The sequence below is a fragment of the Gordionus sp. m RMFG-2023 genome, chromosome 3 (assembly GCF_954871325.1).
Source record: "Gordionus sp. m RMFG-2023 chromosome 3, tfGorSpeb1-WG-v2, whole genome shotgun sequence".
NCBI classification, from domain to species: Eukaryota; Metazoa; Nematomorpha; class Gordioida; order Chordodea; family Parachordodidae; genus Gordionus; species Gordionus sp. m RMFG-2023.
The window spans coordinates 44734828-44758753 of NC_088777.1; the positions used below are offsets into that span (position 1 = coordinate 44734828).

Below are 23926 nucleotides of genomic sequence, written 5' to 3' on the forward strand. Positions count from 1 at the left end.
AATAATGAATTAACAGTTAAATTTCTTGATGACCTACCCATTGATATTTTTCGTATTTTAGATTTCTGGGATTATGACCAAATGTGGGAATTAACTGAATTACCTAAAGATAAATTCTTAGCTATAATTAAAAAATATTATGTAGATAGGCCATATTTAATTCAATTCCCGGATCATTATAGATTTCATATTAACAAAATTCAGTCTAAAAAAAATTATAATACTAGTGATATAGGTTATTATGATAATAATAGAAATAATAATTATAACAAAAGAAATTATAACGATTATAAACCTAATGAGCATTTTAAAAACAACTTTGGACGAAACTTTGTTAAAAGATATGATATTAATTGTAATAAAAATTGCAATAATAATAATTTTAGATATTATGGAAATTGTAATTGTAGAGACTGCGGAAATTTTAACCTTAGATGTCATAACTGTGAATCCTATAATAAGAAAAATGTTCGTAATAAAAATTTTAATAAATCTAATAATGAGAATTATTATGAAAATAGAAAATTAGACAATAAATATGATAATACATTATAATAAAAGAAATTATCATTGTAATTGTAAATCTCTTAGTAACAAATATTGAAAAATATTGAATTAGAACCAAATATTCAAAATGAAAGAGATTCTTATAAACTAAAAGAGATAAATTATATAATAAAATTTGAAATATTCGTGATTATAGAAAATAAGGAAATAAATATTAAAGAAAACAATGAAACAAAAATTAAAGAAAATAATAAAATTAAAAAACTATTATAAGTAACACTAAATGCGATAAAAAAAAATTGAGACATATAAATTTGAAGACAATTAAAAGTATCACTAAGATAAGTCATATAAAAACTAAACGTCTTCATTCTAGAATAATACTCAAGAATGTGATGAAGAAATCTTTTTCTAAAAATTTGAGGCTCAAAAAATTATTTTTTACTAAAAGCAATCCTATGAATAATTATTATTTCAAAATACTTTTTAAATTAAAAAATAAGGGCATAAAGTTTAAATTTCTAAAGAGAGAGATGGATGTACAGACGTACATATCATTTATAAAAAAAAATATTTTTTAAAGAAAAAAAAGCGTAATTAAAAAATAAATATAAAATGATATATTATAAAAACGCGGAATTAAAAAATAAATGATATATTATGAAATCTACTTCTAAAACGCAAAATTGAGAAACGTAAATCGCTATTATCTAAAACGCAAAATATATATAATATAAAATAAAAATAAAACGCGACCAATTATTTATTTCATTCCAAATATTCAATATTTGATAAATTTATTCTGCTTCTATTATTCTTAATCAAATTCGTTAAATTAATTTTATTTCGTTTACTCGACGAATCTTATTCTATAACGACGTTATTCAATAATATCTACATTCTAAAATCATTCAAAATCTTCATATATATTTAATAACATAGATAATGATAACCACTGAGATATGAAGCTTACGATTTAAACAAGCCCAACGATTAAGACGACATATGCAACAACTTGACAATCAAAATGATAAATCATTTGGACGACAAGCTTGCTATGACAGCTCAGATGGATTGTGGGAATGCTTTTCAGAAGAATGGAAATGCTTTTCAGAAGAAGGGGAATGTTGATCGATTGACTTTTATTTAACTTAAATTGTTATTATAGCCTTTAACTATGTATTTCGCTTAAATTGTTTTTTTATAATACATATATATATATACTTTATTTTATATTTATTTTTCAGTAACATTTTAGTTTTAGAATAAAATTATTATAAATTAAATTCTCCACGTTATCTTTTACCACTGTTATCACCTATATAACAGTATAGAAATAATGAATGGGTAAAAATTAATAAAAATATATATTATATAAAACCTCTTGAGAGTAACAGGATATTGAAATTTATTTGTACATGGCTGACAAGGGCCTACAGCAATTATGAAATTAATCAAAATATTTGTCATCCTAAATAATATGAAGTGAAATGGGTCATTTGGTTCCTTCTTGTATAGCTAAATAAGACTTGGACTTTGAATATCCTCATAATTTATTTCCTTCAAAAGTTATTATATAAATTTTATTTAAAAAAAATACCTCAATCCTAATAAAATTTATTTTCTTCAAAAGTTATCATATAATTTGTATTTAAATTAAATACCTTATGATACAAAGTAAGCGCCTCACTGGAACTGGGGATTGGATGAGGAGATAATACAATTTGTGAATCTTCAATAATGGAGATTTGCTATAAATAATGAATATAATTTGTTTACTTATGAAAAACTATATTTTTAATAAAATTTTAGCCAAATGGTAATTTTTTTCTTAACTACATTATAATTTTTTAATATATGTATTAATTCTACAAGAATACATGATTGAGAAAACAGCCATTAAAAATATTATGAAGTCCAACATAAAGTTATTAGGTTACAATGGCAAGATGATTCAAGTGATAGGTACAGCACAAGTGAATGTAGAATGAAAAGGTTGCAGAAATCAAAGGCAGAAATTAAATGTTATAAACGTATATTACGTCAATTTATTGATATTTAAATTTAAAAAATATATTGATCACATAATTCAAAGTTTCCTATATATATTGACAATTTAATTTAATGTAGTTTATAATAAATTGATCTTTTTTTTAAAAGTTAAAAATAAAAAATTGAACATTAGTTTATTAAGTAAATTGATTTATAAAATAAAAAATTTAATATTAGTTTATAAACAAATTGATTTTTAAAATATAAAAGTTGTTTTTAACAAAAAGAAAGAAACAATTCTTATTACATTTGAAATATATTAAGTTACGCCATAAATAGCTTAAGGATGTAAAAAAAACAATTTTTTAAAGTTAAGATAAAATACATGAGTGTCACTGTTTAACATAGAATATAAAGGGAATTCACAAATTTTGAACGCGTTAATCATAAACATTAATAAAATGTCTTTGTTAGGAAGATCATGTTAAAACATTTTGAAAATATACTTGAAAGATTCATAGGCATGATAGATGCAGATCAGAGTTGTACAAAAGATCTTCTTTGAAGATTTTTGAGCGAGATCTAGCTCAAAAATTTGAGCAAGATCTTTGAAGATGGTTAAATTTGAAGATCTTTTATTTATAAAAAAATTTGAGCAACGATCTTAAAAGATCTAGATCTTTGAAGAATTTGAAGATCTAGATCTTTGAAGATCGTAAAATTTGGAGATCTTTTATTTTTTAAAAATTTTGTGTAACGATCTTCAAAGATCTTCATGATATTTATTTTTTTTACCCCTTTATTAAAAACCTAAATGTTTTTCAATTTTCATCAAGGCAGGAGGAGAGGTATAAAACATAAAAGAAATATTATATTTAAAAATCAGTTTCTATTAATTCACAAATTTAAGGTATATTTTCAATAATATTTATTGTCTTTAGTTACAATAATAAATAAAAAATATTACTTTTTGGAAGTAAGATGTTATTGTCTTTTTTTGCAACTGGGTTTCAACTCCATTTGTGATATTATATGGAATATCACAATTTAAGGATACCCAATTATTATTATCTCTTTTGATGGCTACCTTTGTAAATTTCATATCATATGGCTTGATAGGAGGATTTTTATGTTTATAATGTTCATGTATCTTGCCACTTCTTATTTTAGAAGTTTTACAATTAATAAAATCTTAATCACCTACCCCCAAAAAATCAATATCAACCCCCAAAAATCAATACCTACCCCCAAAAGTGCCAATATATTTTGGAGGCATTTGTCTCCTACCTCCCCCCTCCCAGACGCTGCTCCTAGGCTATAGATCTAGACTGAAAATTAAATTATAGCCTAATAATCAAATAAACTTTTAAAGTGAAGCAATCCCTAACTATGGTTGAATTTATGTTAGAATTAAAATATAATTTCTAGATTTTAATGGAAACATGGTTTTTTACCATTCGACTTTCATGCTCTATTGGAAAAAGTATTTATCCATTATCCTATTAAAATTAGAAAATTAAATATTAATGATAAATACGGGACATTAGATGAATGATTAAAGCCCATTAGTTTGGGCAATTAAACTAGTTAAAAGTGTTTTAAACTTTTTTCATAAAATGACGAAATGAAATGTAAAATTTATTTTTGGTCGAGTATAAATGTTCTCAAATTTTTATTCGATGCTTAAAATTTATAATTAATTTTAGTTCATAGTATGCTCTATATTCATCTAACTATAGATTAAAAAAATTTATAACATTTTTTTATGTTTAAAATTTGTAAATTGCAAATATTTTTGGCAAACTACTTGACTTTAGGTGTGTCTGCTTTAAGTATATTTTGCTAAAGAGGGCTAAATTTTTAGCCAAAAGAGTGGTCTATCCGATAGATGAATTGCCTAGGAATGCCTCCCAAAACTCTTCTAGACAGGACTAAAAATGTTTTAGATGTCACTCTTTTTTTAAAATAATATTTTTATTTTATATTATTTTAATTAAAAACATATGATATTTGCAAAAATTTATAATTTGCATAGCATTCATAAATTTAAAAAATATTTAAAAAATCGATAAAGTATGCAAAGCAATGATGTTAAAATGACTATAAGAAAGCTATTTTTAAAGTTATTATCTAAAACGCAGGTGTTGCATACTTTAATTTTATGAATAATGTATTTTTAGGTTGAATTAAAAGATGAAGCATATTGGGAACAGTTGTGGACAACCCATAACATTCAAATTCAAGATATGTTTATATTATTTACTGCTGGCGAATTGAAAAAAATGAAGGAATTGAGTCCTTATAATTTAGCTGCTTTGTTTTATAAAAATATAGAAAGAATTTATCTTGCTGCTAAAGCATCATGTCAAAATAATCTAGATCAGAAGGCTGGTATATCTTTGTAATTAATATGTTTTCTCAATCTATTATAGTTTTAAATTGCCTAAAAATGCTTACTCGTATATTGCCTCATATATTTCAAGATGAAGATTGGCAAGATTTTTTTTGGTCAAATTCATCTAAAGAAAAAATTATTTCTGAAGTTAATTTTTCTTTTCAAAATTTAACATTTGAAATTATTATTTCAAAAAAAATATGATTCTAATTAATTATAATATTGTTTATCAAAAGATAAGAATTTGTATATAACTAAAATAAATATATATATCTCTTATTATTAAGATACCTTTACCACTTGGAAAAACATTGCTAACTATCCTATGTGTAAGTATTTATTTTAATAATATACTACTGATTGTAAAATAAAAACCAATATAAAATATTGAAATTATTTTTAAATATTGATTTTTAAAGGAGAAAATCTTTTAAATGTATATATATTTTTTTAAAGAATTAAATATTTCTACCTAAAGATTTATAATTGCATTTTAACATTTTATTAAAAAATGCACACTTACAAATTACTAGTTTGGGAATTTAAATAAACAGGGTTCTCTATTTCATATTTTATTTTAATAAAAATACATATTGATGTCTGATATTACAAGGATCCTTCATCCTCAAATTTTTCAACAATGCGATCTGATCCATATAATAAAACTTATCTGATAACTAATCCAATATTTATATTGTTTTTTTATTTACATCTTTGAAACAATTTCATAAAAAAATCATTATTTTATAATAAAAAAACCAACTAATATTTACAAATTATTAACTGTATTTTGTTTTTATGGCTTGATTAGCTGATTTAAAAAAAAGACTAGATTAAGGGCCAAAATATTATTACCTAGGCCTCAAAATTTCCCATAGATATCCAAACATTTTTATAACATGTGAGCAAATTCACACTTGGTTAATTTTATTTTGGCTAAAGTCTTAGCCTTTTTTAAAAATCATTGGCATGTCCCTAGTTCCATACCCATTCAGATCCATTTTTTAGGGTGATTTTAAAAGAAACACTGCTCTCTAGCAAAAATTAAGATATTTGGACAATTTTTTTAAATTTTAGATATATATACCTAAACTATAACAAATCATATTTTAAAATTTTATTATATACTGATTTTTTTTTAAATTGAAGTGATTTTAAAAAAAGTGGTGTTAGAACCTTTTAGTCAAATTAAGTTTGTATTAAAAGTGAGAAAAAGTTTGTTTTATTTGAGATTCTATATACATGGGTAAAAACTTATTAATAAAAAAAATATATTATAAAACCAAATTTTCAAAATTTAAACATTTAATTGCATGTTGTAATACTTTATATTAGTGATCTGCATCGGGCCTAATTTTTCGAGCCCAGCCTGGCCCGAAATAAAGTTTTGCCAGGTCCAGCCCGAACTTAAAATTTTTTATTGCCGGCCTTGTCCAAACCCGAAATTATTTTTGAAAAAATTTACCGGCCCGGCCCGAATTTATTATAAATGTAGAAATTAATTTTTATAAATAACTCGAAATAAACGATATATGTTATACAGCGTCTAGTTTCTATAGATAGAATCAAATATTTTTATCTTACATAAAATTCAACATGAAATTGATAATTTAGATATATTTTAAAAAATTTCTGAGGCCCAACCCAATCCGGCCTGAATTTTTTTAAAAAATGGCCCGATCCAGCCCAAACCAGATTTATTTTGTGCCGGGCCTACTTTTTGCAGATCTCTACCTTATATAGTGTTAAACCCTGAAAAGAATATCAACCCCCCCCCCCCCTAACATGCTTGCCATTATATTTTCTGAAAACACCCTTTTTTTTAGCTGAAATATATATAGCCATACTTTGCGTTCAACGCATTCTAGATGAATAAGAATATCTCGATAATTAAAACTAATTTTAAATAGGGATGCATAGTTCTCATCAATTAACACTATCGTTTTTTAAACCTAAAATTTTAAAGAATTTAAAACATTCAGGAAGGACCTATGGAAAGGAAGCTTTAGTTTAAATAACGAAAATGCCTAAAATTAAAATTCGAGATATCGTAACATAATTATTTTTTTTTTAAAAAAAAGAAACATTAAATGAAATATCGGAATTGATTAAATTATTATTCTTTTTAAATTTTTAAGCGTCTTATGGCAATGTCATCCAATAACTTAATTGTCCTTATTAATTATTTCCTTTATGCTCTTACAAAACACAAAGCATATTTATTTTTAATTATTTACATTCTTATAAAAAAAAATTGAAGGATCTAATGTTTTGTCCTGATTTCACAGTTGGTTCTCACAAAATTTTTCCGGTAATTCTTTAACTTAATGGTATATTTTTTCTTGTATAAGAGAAGTAAACTTAAATATTGTGATAAAAAATATGTATTTAATTTTTAATTAAAAAAAATGCAACTCAATTACAAAATATACATGTTCATATTTCTGCAGGAAGGATTAGAGGATATAACAAATTTGGATAGTTGCGAATACATATGGGAAAATGGTGTGGGGTTTTCTTCGAACCAAAACAAATGCCTCAAGTACGACTGCAATAGGGTTGAAATATTGAGGCTCCTTCTGACTTGTCTATCCCAAAATTTATATAAGGATTGTGTGGCTTCAGTTGATTGCGGGACTGATACGACTTGTAACGAAGGCAACGATTTGAGAGCGGAAGAGACCACAGGAGGATATCAAAGTTTAGAGTTGGGAGATACAGGTATCACTATCATAATTATGTGTAAATTAAATTATGATCATATTAATTTATAAAAGGAAAGGGGGGGGGTCTTGTTTCGGTTCCAAATATTTAAGATTTTAAAAAGTAGATTCTTATTTTTAAAATTTTCTCGATCCCGTGAGTTCAACTTCCGGTTCTAAACTCTGATTATGCAATTGGAAAAGATAGAATTTAGGTTAACCCCTTTATCTTTTCCTGGTCGTTTTTTTTAAAAATCCGTTTCCCCATCTAATTTATATTTCTTGATCATTGTAAAGCTTTTCCATGCGCGTAATATAATTGAATTTCACCCTTTAACTCAAAGAGATAATGTTACCGATATCGATTCAATAATAAATTTGCATCTTCAAACTCATGCTTTTTTTCCTTGCCTAGCCCATAATGGTTGCACCAACGATCTTCCTAGCGACGATTACAACTACAATTACTTTGTCGAAGAAGCGAATAATTTCGTATCCCCTGCCAAGGATCCCTGGATAGAATACTTTTCGAGTCAGGCTAACAGGCACACACTTTCCATATTCACTTCTCTCCTTAACGTAGTTTGCGACAGGGGCAAGGAATGCTTCTGTAATCAAGCCTCCAGTTCGCATTGGTACGCTAATCTATTCAGATTCGGATCTCAAAGTTTTTTGAAAAATAAATAAATATAAATTCTATTGGTATAATTTATCATCCTCGTTACTTTAGTTTTAATTAACGGTTTGCGAGAATTTTTTTTTATTCGATGATTTCAAATTCTTACAACTAATTTTGGTCCATAATAAAAATAAAATACTTACAGATAAAGATCGAGATGTCTTGGTAGAGTTATGCCTCCATATCTTACTTGTCGTTTTATCCTATGAATCACATTCCTTAAAATCTTTAGAAGAACCCGAAACAAAAAATACGGTATTCAGCCACAACATTTGTTATTTAAAATTAGACATTTTCTCCTCCGTTTAGTGTCGGTTTTCCAGGTTTGTCCGGATAGGTCAGTTTCCCCTCTAATTCCTAACAGTTCTGGAAATCGCTATTTGTAAAATCCATTTTTCTCATGTCATCTGTTATATATACCCTTCATCCTGGTCGTGGGGTTTCTTCGAGGCCAACGTCTCTTCACCCAGTCATCTCTCGTCCTTCGTTCATGCTTAAACACCACATCACTCTATTATTTAATTAATTTATATATTTTTGCTGCATACTCCTTATTTACAAGCATATTGGTTTAGCTTAAAAATGTATTTAATACATAATAACATTTCATCCTCATTTTAGGATTGATTTATAAAAATCAAAATATTTATTCCTGACAAAAAAAATTTTTTTTTTTTAAATGATAAAAATCGGTTATTTTCATTCTTATAACATTAAATAATCGTTTACCTTCTTTTTTTATTTGCAACAAGGAAAATTCCAAAAATTTATTTTCACTCTACCTCAGCCGCCTTCATCATGAAGAGGATTTCGATTTCGTGCTTAAGGGGATGATTGGGTTACTCAACGAATCGCTACCGTTTTACAATCCGAATTTCAGTAACTCCTACAACGTTTCGAATGTTTGCCACAATCCCGTCAATCATACCACGACGAACGGTTTAAAGAATGGTGGCGTTAATGGTTTGGGTGGAATCCTGGAAGCCCTGCATTTAAACCCCTTTTCCGGCAAAGGAGCAGTAAAGATATGTCAACTCAATCAAGAGGTCATGGTTCTTTTTTGGCTTTTCTGCGATCTCAACAAAGTTTATATTGTTTTAAAAAAATTTTTTAGGAAGTTAATTAGGAAGTCGTTACATTTATAGATATTGGTTAAGCCATTTTTATCAATTGAGTAACTATATAGTTGGGGAATAACAGAGGCGTTTGAGACACGCCAACATTTTACAGATACATGCACCTGGTCTCCAATTGTAAAATATTTTGTGGGGGGGGGGGGTACCTAATTCATCTCTAAAAAATCAGAGATCTGCAGGTCCGCGGATGTGAGCCTAGTACGGTAAGAATTCTGACCGGATTTTAAAAAAGTAAAAATCGAGACTAGGCTGATTTTTTTTTAAAAGATGAATTTAAATTATATCAATTAATCAACTGGAGAAATAATTTTCAAAATGGGTCTGAAAATGATTTAAAACCCCGGGATAGGTAAATTTAAAAAATAAAAATTTATATTCGGGCCGTGTATCAAATTTTGACCTCTGAAGGGTCTATGACAAATGAAATTTTAACATCAGAATTTATCATTTTTAGTTTGATTAGACATTTCCCCGATTTAGTTAATTTCTTTTTTTCTTAAAATTCACATTTATAGAGAGAGCCGCCATATTGCATATTATATTTTTAAAATTTTCAAGGTATCGTCGCAACTTGTATTATATTATTATTTTTTTAGAAATTCGTTTCACATCTCATGAAAACAAACAAAGTTTTGGACATAATCTTGCCAATTTTGTACCACTTGAATGAATCCAAAATGGATGAATGTAAGGCCGACAAATTATTAATATTATTCATGAATCCTAACAGAACCAAATATCGGGGTTAGGTTTAGGTCCGGTTTATAAAAAATTATCGTTTTAGTTTGAACTGTTAAAAGTCGGTTCGAACGCTTTCACCTACAAATTTCAGCCCATATATGAAGAAACTAACGCTTATTTTATTATTGTCGATATTAAAAATATTCATAATTTATAAATAAATAACAAATTAACAGTATTTATTATTAATTATAATAGAATTGTTTAATCTAAAAATGGGAACCGATATGGATCGCCCATTCTAGATTGATTGATCATAATCTTTAAAAGAGTTATGATATTAAAACGTTTAAACCAATTCGCCGACTTTTTAAAGGCTCGGCGAAGGTTCGGGTGTCAACATTTTTAGCGGCTTGAGTTCAGTTTGGGTCTGATGAATAATAAGAATACGGTAGACGTTTTGAATTGGTTCCCTCATAATATACTATTTAAAAAACGTTATAGGAGTTAGTGAGAATGAGTACCTATCTCTTCATTTCTCAACATCTTGTCTTTACCGCGCTAGTAGGAACTTACGGGACGCCAGTTCAAGACTTTAAATATAACTTTCTCCATATGATTCCAAATATGTGCGAGAGAATAAATTGTCAGCTAATTGATATACCTAAAGCTTGAAATTAATTTTTGAACCCTTATACAAGATTTTTCACCAGAAAAATGTAAACGTTATACCTGTTCGATTTTTGGAATAAATCTTACACAATTCATATGACGAAATAATCTTTAAAGTTTAGAATTATTTTTAACCTTTTTTTTTTTAATTACTAAACATATTCATCAAGCAAAAATGGGTATTATACACGTCGGTATATTCGTTTTGCTTGTTTTAAGTGGGGAAAGAAACTTAGGAGTACGACTCAATAAACCATATTCTGGTAATTTATTCAAGAATGAGATTCCTATCATCACGGCTACAAACAAACTCAATCACGCCGACATTTTGCTATTGGTACATATATATTATGTATATATTTAAGAAATTCATTCTTTTTAAATTAATTTGTTTTATTATTATTTTCATAATTAGTCCTTCCTAAAAGGCAAAGTTAATTAACCAATCTTTAGGCGCAATAACCTGGGACCTAAACTCTTGTAACCGCGCGTCAAACTTTTGAACCATATTTGTTCCAGATTACTTTTAAAGTTTTTCTCTAAAATGAGGCATCAAGTGTTATACAAATGAAATCTTTTATTTTTTTGAAAAATCTGCTTTCTTCCGGTTTTCTAGAAAGTTTTTAAAGAGTATTTCCGTTTCCAAGCTCTGATAAAAAAAATAAAATGTCTATCATATTTAATATATTATATATATTTTTCTTTAAATACAGATTTTTCACGAGATTATAGTGAGAGGACATTACAAGCTAAGTAATCTTTACGAGAGCCTGCTCATCATCATAGTTAACAGTTAATTTATATTCGCTATTTATTTGATATATATATTAAGTTGGTTCCAATTTTACCTTTGATCGGAATTGCCTTAGAATCATCCTTGGCGGCCTCTCAAAGTCATTAATTTTTTAATATTAACAAGAAGCATTTGATTCTATTGTGAAATTTTACCGGAAATGTATTTCAATTATCTGTAGAAGAATGTCTATCCCATAAATCTCAAATAATTTTGTCATGAACCTTGGAGGAGTCATTATTATACAAAAACAATTCGCATATTGACTAATTTACTATATTGTATTTAAAAAAACATTAAATACAGAGTTTAGAACTTGTTACTAAAACTTATGGTTCTTCCGTTTCTGAATATTTTTGAAAATTTTTCGGGAGGATTCCAGGATCTTCTTCCGTCAAACTTTGTTAACGATATGAGTTTTTTAAAAAAAGACATTTAAACCAAGAATAAACCATCTTGTAAATTTTAAATGGTTCCTATAAATTTTTAAAAGATGATTTCCAATTTCTGTTTTCAAACTCTGATTAAATATAACAACGGAAAATTTAAAGTTAAAAAAAAGGAAGAAAAAACGAAAACTTTAAAAAAAAATTTTTTATATATAGTTTCGCCATACCTCAAAGGTTTATCCATGATCACTGCCAAAAAGCTTTTGCACCTTTTAGAAGTATGACTCATTATTAAATTTTTTGTATTAAAAAAAATTCTTAAATTCTACATAGATAATTCTAGAGATTGGAAAAAAGAATTTATAATTAAAATTACAAAATATTTATAAAAATTTTCCACAAATAATATATGGCATCATTTTTTTAGGCAAAATTTGATCAAAAATATTCTTTTTTTTAAGTATTTTTTTTTTCAAACTCTGATACAGTGAAAGTTATCATAAGATTTTATTTAATAAAATAACGTAATACGTAATTTATTTAATAAACTATGTATATATATATCAAATTAAATTTCGTAAATGTTTTGACAATAGGGATTCGCCGATCCGCATTTCATCTATGCCAAACCGTACAATTACCGTTTAGTATTTTTCCTTTTAGAAACGCTCAATAATTTGATCCAATATCAATTCGATGGTATATTCATTTATTTATAATTTTATAATTGTATATTTATATATTTTTTTTAAAAAAATATTTTAATATTAACTAATAAAGCAGAAGATATGCCCTGAATCGTCTTACCTTTGAAGTTTATTTCTGTTTAGACATGTATTCAGATTTAGAATTAGGACACCCTATTCTGTTTTCTATTAAGTGTGTGCGCTAAATCTAAATAAATCTCTTTCTTTTTTATTCTATTATAGAGGAAGTTATATAGGCGGTTAAACAGATTTCTATTTACAAAAGAGGACGTGCCCGCGATCATAAAGAATAATATCTGAAATAATAGGAACTATTTTGCCTATAATTCTGAGAGCGGGGGGATTATCGGATTCTAGAACAATAATTTTTTTTCTTCTCACCATTTCTTGAAATCGATATTCCATATCCTGTATATACATTTTTTGTTTAGGAAATTCCACCTTAGTGTATCAGATTATCAAAAAACGAAAAGTATTTTACAATTTGTTGAACTTGCCCACGGATCAAACATTATTGAATCATTTGCATGGTAATATATATATTTTTTTAAGCATAAATAAGAGGCTCCTAATATAATCGTTTTTAGAAGAAAAAAATAGTACTTATTGCCTAGAAAAAAAAACAAAAATAAAAATGAAAAATCAAATTGATGAATCTCTCAGGAAAATGAAATGCTAATAACTAGTCGCTTAATTGTTTTAAAATATTTTTTCTCAGTACTTTAAAATTTATTTATATTTATTTTTTTTTAAATATGATTTATAAATTTTCGGGACCACAATTATTGGTTAAAATAATATATATTTTTTAAAACTGAATCATTTTTTTTTAAATATGGTAATGGTTATATGAAATTGAGATAAAATTAAACATTCGAAATATTTTAATTATTCCTCTTGAAACACTTTGAAAATGTTTTTTTTAATTAAAAGAATTTTCGATTCAGTTTAATTTTTTATCAAAATGTCAACATTTAACATTTTTTTAAAATAATAGTAAACTAAATCCATAAATATTTCCTTTTTTTCGCAGATTTTGTTATTGTTTTCTAGATATATGGCCCATTCGCATAAAAGATAGATGAATTTAAGTATTGTTATACCACCCGATTTGGGTCGATTTGTAAAAACACCCCGGATAAGATTTTAGTCAAAATAATATTATGTAGGCCTCGATATTTGGTAAATGGAGTCCAAACCTTTCTGAATAAATTCAATTTAATATTTTTATTTACTCTAATGGCTATTTAGAAAAAGTTTTTACCCACCATCTCTTGACCTAGACCCAAGGACCTAGAATGATGATAATTATGTATTTTAAATTCTGAGCAATTAAGAAAATTTTTTTAAAGCGTTTCAGTTTTAACTTTGAGCGAAATAACATAATAAGTCGAATTAAATATAAAAAATTTGCTATTTTTTTTACCCGCCCTCCATCTACCAACTAACTGATCTGATTTAAAATATTTAACTTGGTATATTTATTCCTTGTATACTAGGCATTCAATTATTTCTTTTTAGATTATCTATAATTATAAATTATATTTAAGTGCCACCCGAATAGATAGTATATCTATAAATAATTTTGGTTTTTTAGATAAAGTGAAAGAGGAAGTCCAAGATCCTAATGGAATTAAGTCATCGAAGGTATAATTATATATATTCATTATTTTTTGTAATTTTGAAATTGTTTTTTATTGAAATATATAGCGCAATTTAAAGTAAATTATAGTCTAATAAATATAAAATTCATCAATTTACAACAATTATCGAAATCAATATTATCATTATGCTCAATAATATTAGCTGATTCTTATTCTAAAATTTATATATTTAACCAGTAGTACAATAAATATGGTCTTTAAAAGTCTGTACATTGCAATAAATTTTAGCCTATAATTTAAAAAAAAAATTCTACACCCAATTGAAAATTCCTTGGTTGGGGGGGGGCGAATTAAAATTTGAAAAAAAATGTATAATGTTATAATTGCATGAGGGGCTAGGCGAGAATTCTACCACTACCACCGATCATAATTGCATGAGGGTTATTTCTTATTCATTGACGAACGTTAATTTAATGGGCATAAACCCCTAAAAAAATTTTTTTAAGATCTGCTCGGACAACTTTATGAACAACGATTCATTTTATGATGCCAATGACGCGTTTAATGGGAATAACAAAATCAAATGGAAGCCTAATTCTGCTTGGGTATATTTTTCTTATTCCTAATTACACTACTATCAATAAATTGTATGTCCATTTAAATGAACGTTATCTCCGCAAAAAGCATAGTGATCGTTATTTATTTTATAAAGAGTTTATATGATAGAGTTACTCGGGCATGAATTTAACAGCTGAGCAGGAACGAATCTTTATAATTTCTCTAACCGTGAACTTTTATGATTTTTTCTAATCAACCTGAAGCCATTTTATTTTTAAAATAAGTTTATGAACAATTTTAAGACAATGTAATTTTATTTGTTTGTTAGATAATTGATACATTCAATACGGAGTTACTGAAGGTACAATATTATTTTCTCCCTCTTTCTTGATATATTTATAAGTATTTATGAACTATCTTACAAATTCAGGCTTCTACAATAAAACAAAAGATGCCATTACAAACAATTTTACGACTTTTGCAAGTTTTAATCCCTCAGATAGAGAGGATATGCATTGAAAAGTAATATTCTTTCTTTCTTTCTTTCTTTCTTTCTTTCTTTCTTTCTTTCTTTCTTTCTTTCTTTCTTTCTTTCTTTCTTTCTTTCTTTCTTTCTTTCTTTCTTTCTTTCTTTCTTTCTTTCTTTCTCTTTATCTATTTATCTCTAATCTATCTATATATCTCTAATCTATCTATATATCTATATCCATCCATCCATCTACCTATCTATCTATCTCTACGTTAAAATTTAGACTTAGTAATTATTTAAATAATTTTTATTTTACCATTTTCTTCCCTGATTACTTCATAAATTTTTTTTGAGAATTTAAAAGCATTTCCTTTATAGCTACGATATTTGTTTTTATATTTTATAAATTGTATATTATGCTTTACTTGAAAAGTAAATCAAACGACGAAAGCGAGATACTGAAATTTTTGCATCACGGTACGTTGGTAGGACTCTTACCCGTTCCTCATCCTATACTCATTCGAAAATATCAAACGAACCGATCCACTAGTCTTTGGTTCCTCACATATATATGGGGATTCATATACTTGAAGTAATAAAGAAAATAAATCTCAGTTGCTTTATTAGAATTGTTTTAGGCATAACTCGCTATATTTATGAGTAATACTTTCTTCTATCCCCAACGACTAATGAAGTCCAACAACCGAGTGTTTAAGACCTGGCCATTTTTTTTAAACGGGCTTTTAGGCTGGGTGAATACCAATTTAACTGGACTGATTAATATCTTATTGGCTATTTTTTTGATGCAGCCTGAATCTTCAATGATAGCGACCCCATCTAAAATATATTATATTTAAAGCATTTACGGTTGTATTTAAAATAACTTGTATTTATTTTTTTTATTTGTATAATAAGGAATATGGATCCGCCTATATGGTTCGAAACAGATATCAAATTATTTGAAATCAAGAAATTATGACATTTTTTTTTTAAAATGAGTATAAATTTCATAGTCGCGCTCCTGTCATATTGAATTAGTAAATTTTAATATCAATGTTTTACAGTATTAAAAAATTGACTATTATCTAATAATATTATGTTAATTTAATAAATCCCAAATCATGATAATTGTAAGTCACTTGACTCATCAATTAATATTTAACTATTTATATATTAATTTTAATATTTTAAAAAATGTTTTTTTTTAAATGATTCCTTTATGGTTGGGGGTATTTTGTATACTTTTGTCCTAAACCTAAAATAGGGGGTAGAAGGATAAAGATTTTATTTATTTTTAAACTATGTTTTACAATTTATATAATTATAAATTAATTAATTATACAAATTACACTTGATTGTCATATAATTTTTAAATAAATAAAGAATAAAATTTTATACTTTTATTATTATGTTCGAACCTTTTTTTAAAATCTTTAATTTTCTCTGACTTGGGTAATACCAGAAAATATATCCTTGAAATAGTTTTTTAGAAGATACTTGTATAGTCTTAAATACTTATTTTTTTCCAAAAACATCTATCTTTTTCGTTTCAGATTTAAAAAAATAGATAAGATATGGATTCAATATGGTAAGAAATATAAATGCCGGTATAAAAAGATCAACATGTATTCTCATATTGTTTATATTGGTTTATATCAGGGAGACCTGGAATAATTAAATTGATTGAATGAGAATGGTATACCCAGAAATATCTCGGGAACAATTTGCAAAGGTTCCAAAAATATACCTATAAAATAGCGCAAAACTGTATAGGGTAACGAATGCAAGTAATTTTTTAGCATCCTATATTTAGGCAATAAATCAGAGATGCATAATATTGTTTTCGGTCCTATTTCTCAGAGCTCTAGTGTATTGTTTGAATAAATTAAATACAAAATTCGATCTGTTTAATTAGTTCACCACTCCATAATTTATGCCCATCTCACAATTCAGGGATAATCTTTTAAAGAATAATGTATTATTATTACTTAAAAATTTTATCCGATTCGATAATAAATAAATATAAAATCAGATATTTAATTCAGGAACTTTTTCAGAACCGGAAAGTAGCAGAAACGCAAAAAAGCCCTTGCTCCAGGTCTCTGGTTTTTAAGAAATAATAAAATAAACTTATTTCTAAAAGAATAACCCAAGCTTGGGGCGAATAATTCGTGTAAAATATTTTGGCGAGTTAGGATGAAGTTTTGAAAATGTTTTAAAGTTGATAATTAAAAAAAATTAGTGACGTTTTCCTTCATAGAAAAAACATTATAACGCGCGGGGCCAAACAACGTGAATAAGATATATTTTTGCCGGCCTGGTTAAACCCAATAAAAAATTTTCACGGGTCGAGCCGGCCCTCACCGATTTTTAGCTTGCCTGTTTGTAAAAGCTATACAAGTTTATGACTTTTTATATTACAATTTTTTAATATATACATTAAATCCAAATCCATTCTACCATACAAATAGTGATATATTACACTGAAAACATAAAGTAAAAATATAAAGTAAAATTTGAATAAAATAAAAGCAAAACTTAATATTTAATGGCCAATAAAAATTCACATAATAAATTTTTAAACTATATAATTTATGTTACTCGATAACTATTTGAAATAAAATTATTTTTTTACTGAAATCCCTATCTTATTTTTATTTATGAATAAATTTATAGATGATATAATTGAATCTCTTAACACAAGATATTCAAGGATGGGCTTTATAAACAGCTTAAGATTTTTTTATTGTGTAAATTTTAAAAAATATATATTTGTCTGAAATATAAAGTACACCTATTGATGAAATTATAAAATTAATTAGTTTTCCCAAAATCTTGTTCTAATAAGTGTTGTTAAGCAGATCTATTTAAACCGATTTTTATAAACGGAACTCAATAGATTTTGGTCATAGATGATGCAAATTTTTGGACATCCATTTGTGAAATCTCGAGGCTTAGACAAATATTTTTCTGGTTCTAATATTGAGTTAACGGTTTTTATAATCACATTTATTAAATTCAAATGATACATTCAAAGCCCTAAGCGATTACTGGATCACCCTAACCTACTATAAAAGGAAAGAAAAAAATCAAATTATAATGCATTATTTCTTAATATTTTCTTTCTTTCTATTAATTACTAATAAAATGGCTTAAGGCCCTTTTTTTTTGTTTTTTTACAATCATTAATGTAATCTCTAGGTGTCAACAACTTACCAATATAATGTCTATTTATTTTAATTTTTATATAAAAATTTTCTTATTTGCCGCATAAATTTAGTAAAAACGAAAATATTTTTTTTATATAAATTTAATATAAAACTTATAAAAAAAAATTATTACTTCATTTAGATTTTTTTTAATTGATTTTTTTTTAAATTAATTTTTTTTTCTTTCAAATTTTATCAAAATAATAAAATAAATATAGTTGTTGACCTAAGCAAATTGCATCATTTTATTAAATCCTAAAATTTTATATATTATATATTATTTGTTATTATAAATAATTCAATACTCATTTTTCTACGTCAAAAGAAAATATTGATTATCTTCAATTTATACACGTACATAACATACTACACCTATTATTTTTTCTGAAAAATATAATAATTTTATTTCATTTTTTAAAAGACTATAGAAGTAAGTGTTGCTAAACGGCTCATTTTGAGCCGATTTTTAAAAACGGCTAACTCGATATTTTATTAGGAAAATTATTATGCAAGCCTTAAGATTTTGCTCATAGGTGGCACACATGTTTGAACATATATTAACGAAATCTCGAGGCTTAGACAATAATTTTCTGGCTAAAATATTGAGTTAGCCGTTTTTAAAAATCGTCTTAAAATCGAGCCATTTAACAACACCAACTAGAAGTTAATAATTTTTTTACGAAATCTTCTTTATCTAGATTATGCCCTCTTTGTATAATTACTCAAAGTGAAACAGCGAATGGCTCATTAAATCAGTTATGGTTTATTAGATCGTACCAAATCACATGGATAACTGTGGTAATTCTAGAGCTAATACATGCTTTAAAGTCGAATAGCGAGGTTCGACCGCAAAAATTGTCATAATTTCTCACTTTTCTTTTGCTTACTTTAGGTGCCCGCCCCACTAATCCATCATAATATTCTTTAGACAGACCTAAAATTTTTAATAAAAAAAAATACATATAAATTAAACCCATTTTTAAAGTTAAAGGAAATAAAAGTGTTACAAATTTCTTTGACCTCCTTATCTCTGAAAAATTATAGATAAATTTCAAAGTTTCTATTTTTTTATAACCCTTCGCTTTCCTTTCCATCTACCACCAAAAAATTGTAATAATATGAATTATCTCTAGAACAAAGGTAAAATGTACTGCTCAATTCGCTTAAATTTTCTAAAAGAATAAGGGGGTTTATATGATATAAATATTAAAATTCGGATATAGTAGAGTTTCTCAAGGGAACTGTCTGATTCAACCACGTATAGTTTAAACTTACCTAAAATTTTTAAATTGTTTTATTTTTCCCACTAATTGTTTTTAATAAAATATTCTTTTCAAAAAACACCGAATTATTATTAGTATTTACCTTTCTAACTCTTAAAAAAAAATTATTTTTTTCTCCCCCTTCCTTTAAACTGATTCTCCAATCCAATATTTCATGTTTAACAAAATTTTTGGTTAGTCAAACATTTTGAATTGAGCTAGAGACAGAAATTGATTCAATGCAGGGCTGCTCAGACCGCATTAATCGATACATAAATTTTCTTGTCTTGATCTCCCCTTTCCCAAATATAAGATTTATTGAAAATTTTTTTTTTTTACTAGGATGGGGTCATTTTAGCAAATATTATAAGTCATTATTAAAATCATCATAAATATTTTGTAGCACAGCCAACTTCATACTCCCAGGTCCACATTTCTTGTTGCTATTAATCAGAGACCTTCAGAGGTACCATTTGAATCGCCCGACCTGGATTTTTTTTTTGGCCCCGACTTGGCCCGAGTTTTATATTTTTATCCGGCTAGCCCTAATTTTTTTTAGATGGGCCTGGGTATTAAAAAAAATTTCTTAGACCCAGCCCGGGTTATTTGAAAAAATATAAAATACGGCTTGGTCTAAATACGCGGGCCGGGCTTAGGGACGGGCCTGTAGGTCTCTGCTATTTATTAAGGATTTTCCAAATCAATTTATTCAAATATTATACTAAAATAATAATGAACATTTTTCTATTTCACATTTCTGTATATTTTTTTAAAATTTGATTTCATCATTTTGTTAAATTATATATTGATATTATTTTCGCAAATAGTGAATTTAATTAGTGTAGGGAAATATCCACTATTAATTATATTTGCCATAAAATAAGTAGAAGTTTTTAAATATTGATATAAGAATAATGTAGCTTCTAAATATTAATTTAAGTTTGTTGCTCAATTCGTTATTTTTGCCATATAAATAAATTGTCTGTCAAATTAAGGCATAACAGTATAATAAATCACAGCCATTTTTTTAAGCTTTCAAAAACGATATAACTTATAAATATTAATTAACAATTATATAAGACATTAATTTTAAAAAATTTCCTGGTCCCGATGATATCTGTATTTATATAGAAAAATAAATATCGACTAATGAGTTCTAGTGAAGTATAAAAGGCGGTGAAGAAAAAAAATCAAAAGACATTAGCCTAAACAATGAGCTCCCATAATAGGATTTATTAGTAATTTTTTTTAAAAAGATCCTAGGGGATATACATATGCTCGGGTTTGTTCGAACAATATGGACACCTATGACCTGAATAGGCACATACCAAATGTGTAATTATTGTCTTCTAGGTCCCCCAAGATTTGAATTTTTTAAAAATGAATCTAAAAATTCTCTCGGACAGAAAAAAAATGGACTGAGGAAAGAGTAATATTATCCTGCATTCGCAGTTAGCGCGAATTGGCATGATAAATTAATGGAATAATTTTAACATTCATTTTTGTATATTTTGCCGCGAAATCGAGCGCAGAATTATTTCTAGCGTTGTTCAATTTAAGTTTTTTTTTTAACTTAAGATTACAGCTATGTTACATCAAACAAGTAACGGATTCCAGTTATTTGTTATACATTTTTCAAGATATGTGAATTTAAGTAGCTTCAAAAATTAGTTTTTTTAAAAAAAGTTAGTTATATTTTAGAAAAGTTGCAATTTACATTTTATAGAACACTTGTTTGAGTTGTATTCCCTCTAAAATATATGTATAGTCCATTGGTAAATAATTATTTATCTGTTAATATTTGATTTATATTACTATTAAAATTAATAGCCTCACATTAACAAGATTAGATTTTTAAGGAAAGCAGAAAATTTCATAAACAGCGATGGAGGAAATAAATGGGAAGTAAGAGGATAAGGTGGAGGGTAGTAGTAAGACCTAGGGAGAGGGGGTATGGTATAAGGGAGGGAGGGTAAGGGACAATATCATAATTGATATATATGGTTTAGAAGTACATGATTCCAGAAATAAAGTTGGCTATAAAAAGCGAGGTAATACCATGCCATTTTAATATTTATTTAATTTGTTTATTTTGTAACCTTGGCAGACAAAGTATTAAATTACCGAAATTTTAGTTTTAAGAAATGGATAAAAAGGAATTTAATAAAATATAACTAATCAGGTAAAAGATAATTTCGTTTACACAAGTTAGTTGGTAAATTTAATTTTTTTTTTCTTCAAATTTAATTTTAAAAAAAAGAAGAAAGAAGATAAATAGTTAATGACATACCTAAATAATATTTTGTAAAATCACTTACCGAAAGATGACGTCAAAGATCGTCAGATGAATCAAGATATTTAATCAAATTTGTAGGGTGTTGAACTACCTCAAATAAAAACAAATATGTTTTTAATAACATGTTTTTTATTAATTCTTTTATATAAAATCTGTTTTTTTTAAATCTTACAAAGTTTATATATACACTACCGGCCATAAATGACTGTCCACCCTGCATTTTTACATAAAAAAATTAATAACTTAATACTTTTTAACTTATTTGGGTAAAAGCAAATTGATTAATTAGTTTAAGATGTCTAGACATGTTTAGAAATAAAAATCTGGGAATTTCTATAAATCTTTCTATGAAATTTTAGCCTTTGAAAATAACATGTCAAAAATGACCAATTTGGTAAAATAGGGTTCATTAGTTTTATTCAGCAACAATTTTAAGTTGCCCATTGTTTTTTGGAAGAAAGTCATTAATCACATTCTAATCTGCTTATAAATACCTATTTTTAATTATTTTAAAAAAAAAATTCCTAGATTTTTTTTGTTTTAAATCAATGTTTAAAGAAACTTTCAGTCTTTATAAATATTTTAACGAACATTCGACCAAAATGATTAAAAGAAAAGAAATTTCTATTCCAACTAAATGCAAAATAATTAATTTACACATAAGTGGTAAAAGTAATCGCCGAATTGCCAGAGAATTAACCCTAGCTCAACGAACAGTCGATTGTATATTTAAAAGATTACGCAACAATAATACAATGTCGAATCCAAAGAGGCCTGGAAGACCCCGCAAAACGAGTTTGCGATGATAGGTATATAGCAAGGATCAGTAAACGCAATCGACGCCTTGTCGCCTCAGAGATAGCTCGGAGATTATTCTGACTCGGGAAATCTCGATAAATGTCACAACTGTGAAAAGGCGCCTTAGGAGCTCTGAACTTTATAGTAGGGTAGCGGTCGAAAAGCCACTATTGAGCAATATAAATAAACTCAAGCAATTAGATTGGGCACGAGAACATCAATTTTGGACATCTGCAAACTGGTACCACGTCTTATGGAGTGATGAGTCAAAATTCGAAATCTTCGGTTCTAAAAGAAGGCGATATATCCGCCGCTCAGCTGGAGAGCGAATGAGCGATCGCTGCATAATTCCTACAGTCAAATTCGGGGGGAGGTCTGTTATGGTGTGGTGGTGCTTGGTGCCGGGGCAACCGCCGACATTGTCAAAATTAAAGGAATCCTTAACAAGGAGCGATACCGGCAAATCCTTGAGGACCATGTGATTTCATCAGGAAAGTGTTTGATCGGGAATAACTTTTTATTTCAACAAGATAATGACCCAAAGCATACATCCAGCCTATGCAAAGATTAATTACAAAATCTACAACAGCACGGTATTCTCAAGTTGATGACTTGGCCATCCCAGTCTTCCGATCTCAATCTAATCAAACTTTTATGGGATCACCTTGTTCGACAAGCGCGAAAAAGCCCAATAACCTCTCATTCGCACCTTTGGAAAGTATTTCAGAGAGAATGGAACAATATCACTTCCGAATATTTAAAAAATCTCATCGAAATATTACCAAAAATTTTTGCAGCAATTATTAAGAATAAAGGTGGTCATATTGATGAGAACAAAATTTGATCTTAATTAATTGCTATGTCTTTTATTTTTTGTAATTTATGCAATAATATTTAAACTTATAAATAAATTCGATAAACCTCATATTGTGTGTTATTTGTCTTGTTTTAAGAAAAATGTTAAGAAAATGCAGGGTGGGCAATCATTTATGGCCGGTAGTGTATATAGTGAAGGAGTATATAGAAATCCACAAAAATTCCGCGAATTCGTGCTAACGGTGAATGCAGGTTGACGAA

At 27.0% G+C, this 23926-nt stretch overlaps 1 protein-coding gene across 1 annotated transcript; it reads left to right on the plus strand.

Annotated features, from left to right (window-relative positions):
- The first annotated feature begins 4543 nt into the window (after positions 1-4543).
- Positions 4544-23331, plus strand: LOC135927021 (protein HID1-like). Its single transcript, XM_065462957.1, has 20 exons — positions 4544-4640; positions 4680-4890; positions 4932-5041; positions 5182-5223; positions 7155-7205; positions 7345-7615; positions 8012-8263; positions 8421-8530; positions 9028-9360; positions 10008-10098; positions 10935-11101; positions 11478-11556; positions 12163-12224; positions 12543-12645; positions 13085-13183; positions 14251-14300; positions 14764-14862; positions 15246-15337; positions 15718-15876; positions 22968-23331. The coding sequence occupies exons 1-20, from the start codon at positions 4575-4577 to the stop codon at positions 23329-23331; spliced, it is 2811 nt and encodes a 936-aa protein (XP_065319029.1). The 5' UTR covers positions 4544-4574.
- The last annotated feature ends 595 nt before the right edge of the window (positions 23332-23926 follow it).

Excerpts from the sequence above, each read along its gene's own strand:
- LOC135927021 (XM_065462957.1), top strand. The coding sequence starts at position 4,575 with ATGCAAAGCAATGATGTTAAAATGACTATAAGAAAGCTATTTTTAAAG. Across the intron at positions 8,264-8,420 it reads ATTCAGATTCGGATCTCAAA|ATAAAGATCGAGATGTCTTG; the intron begins GTTTTTTGAAAA and ends AAATACTTACAG. Across the intron at positions 14,301-14,763 it reads ATGGAATTAAGTCATCGAAG|ATCTGCTCGGACAACTTTAT; the intron begins GTATAATTATAT and ends AATTTTTTTAAG.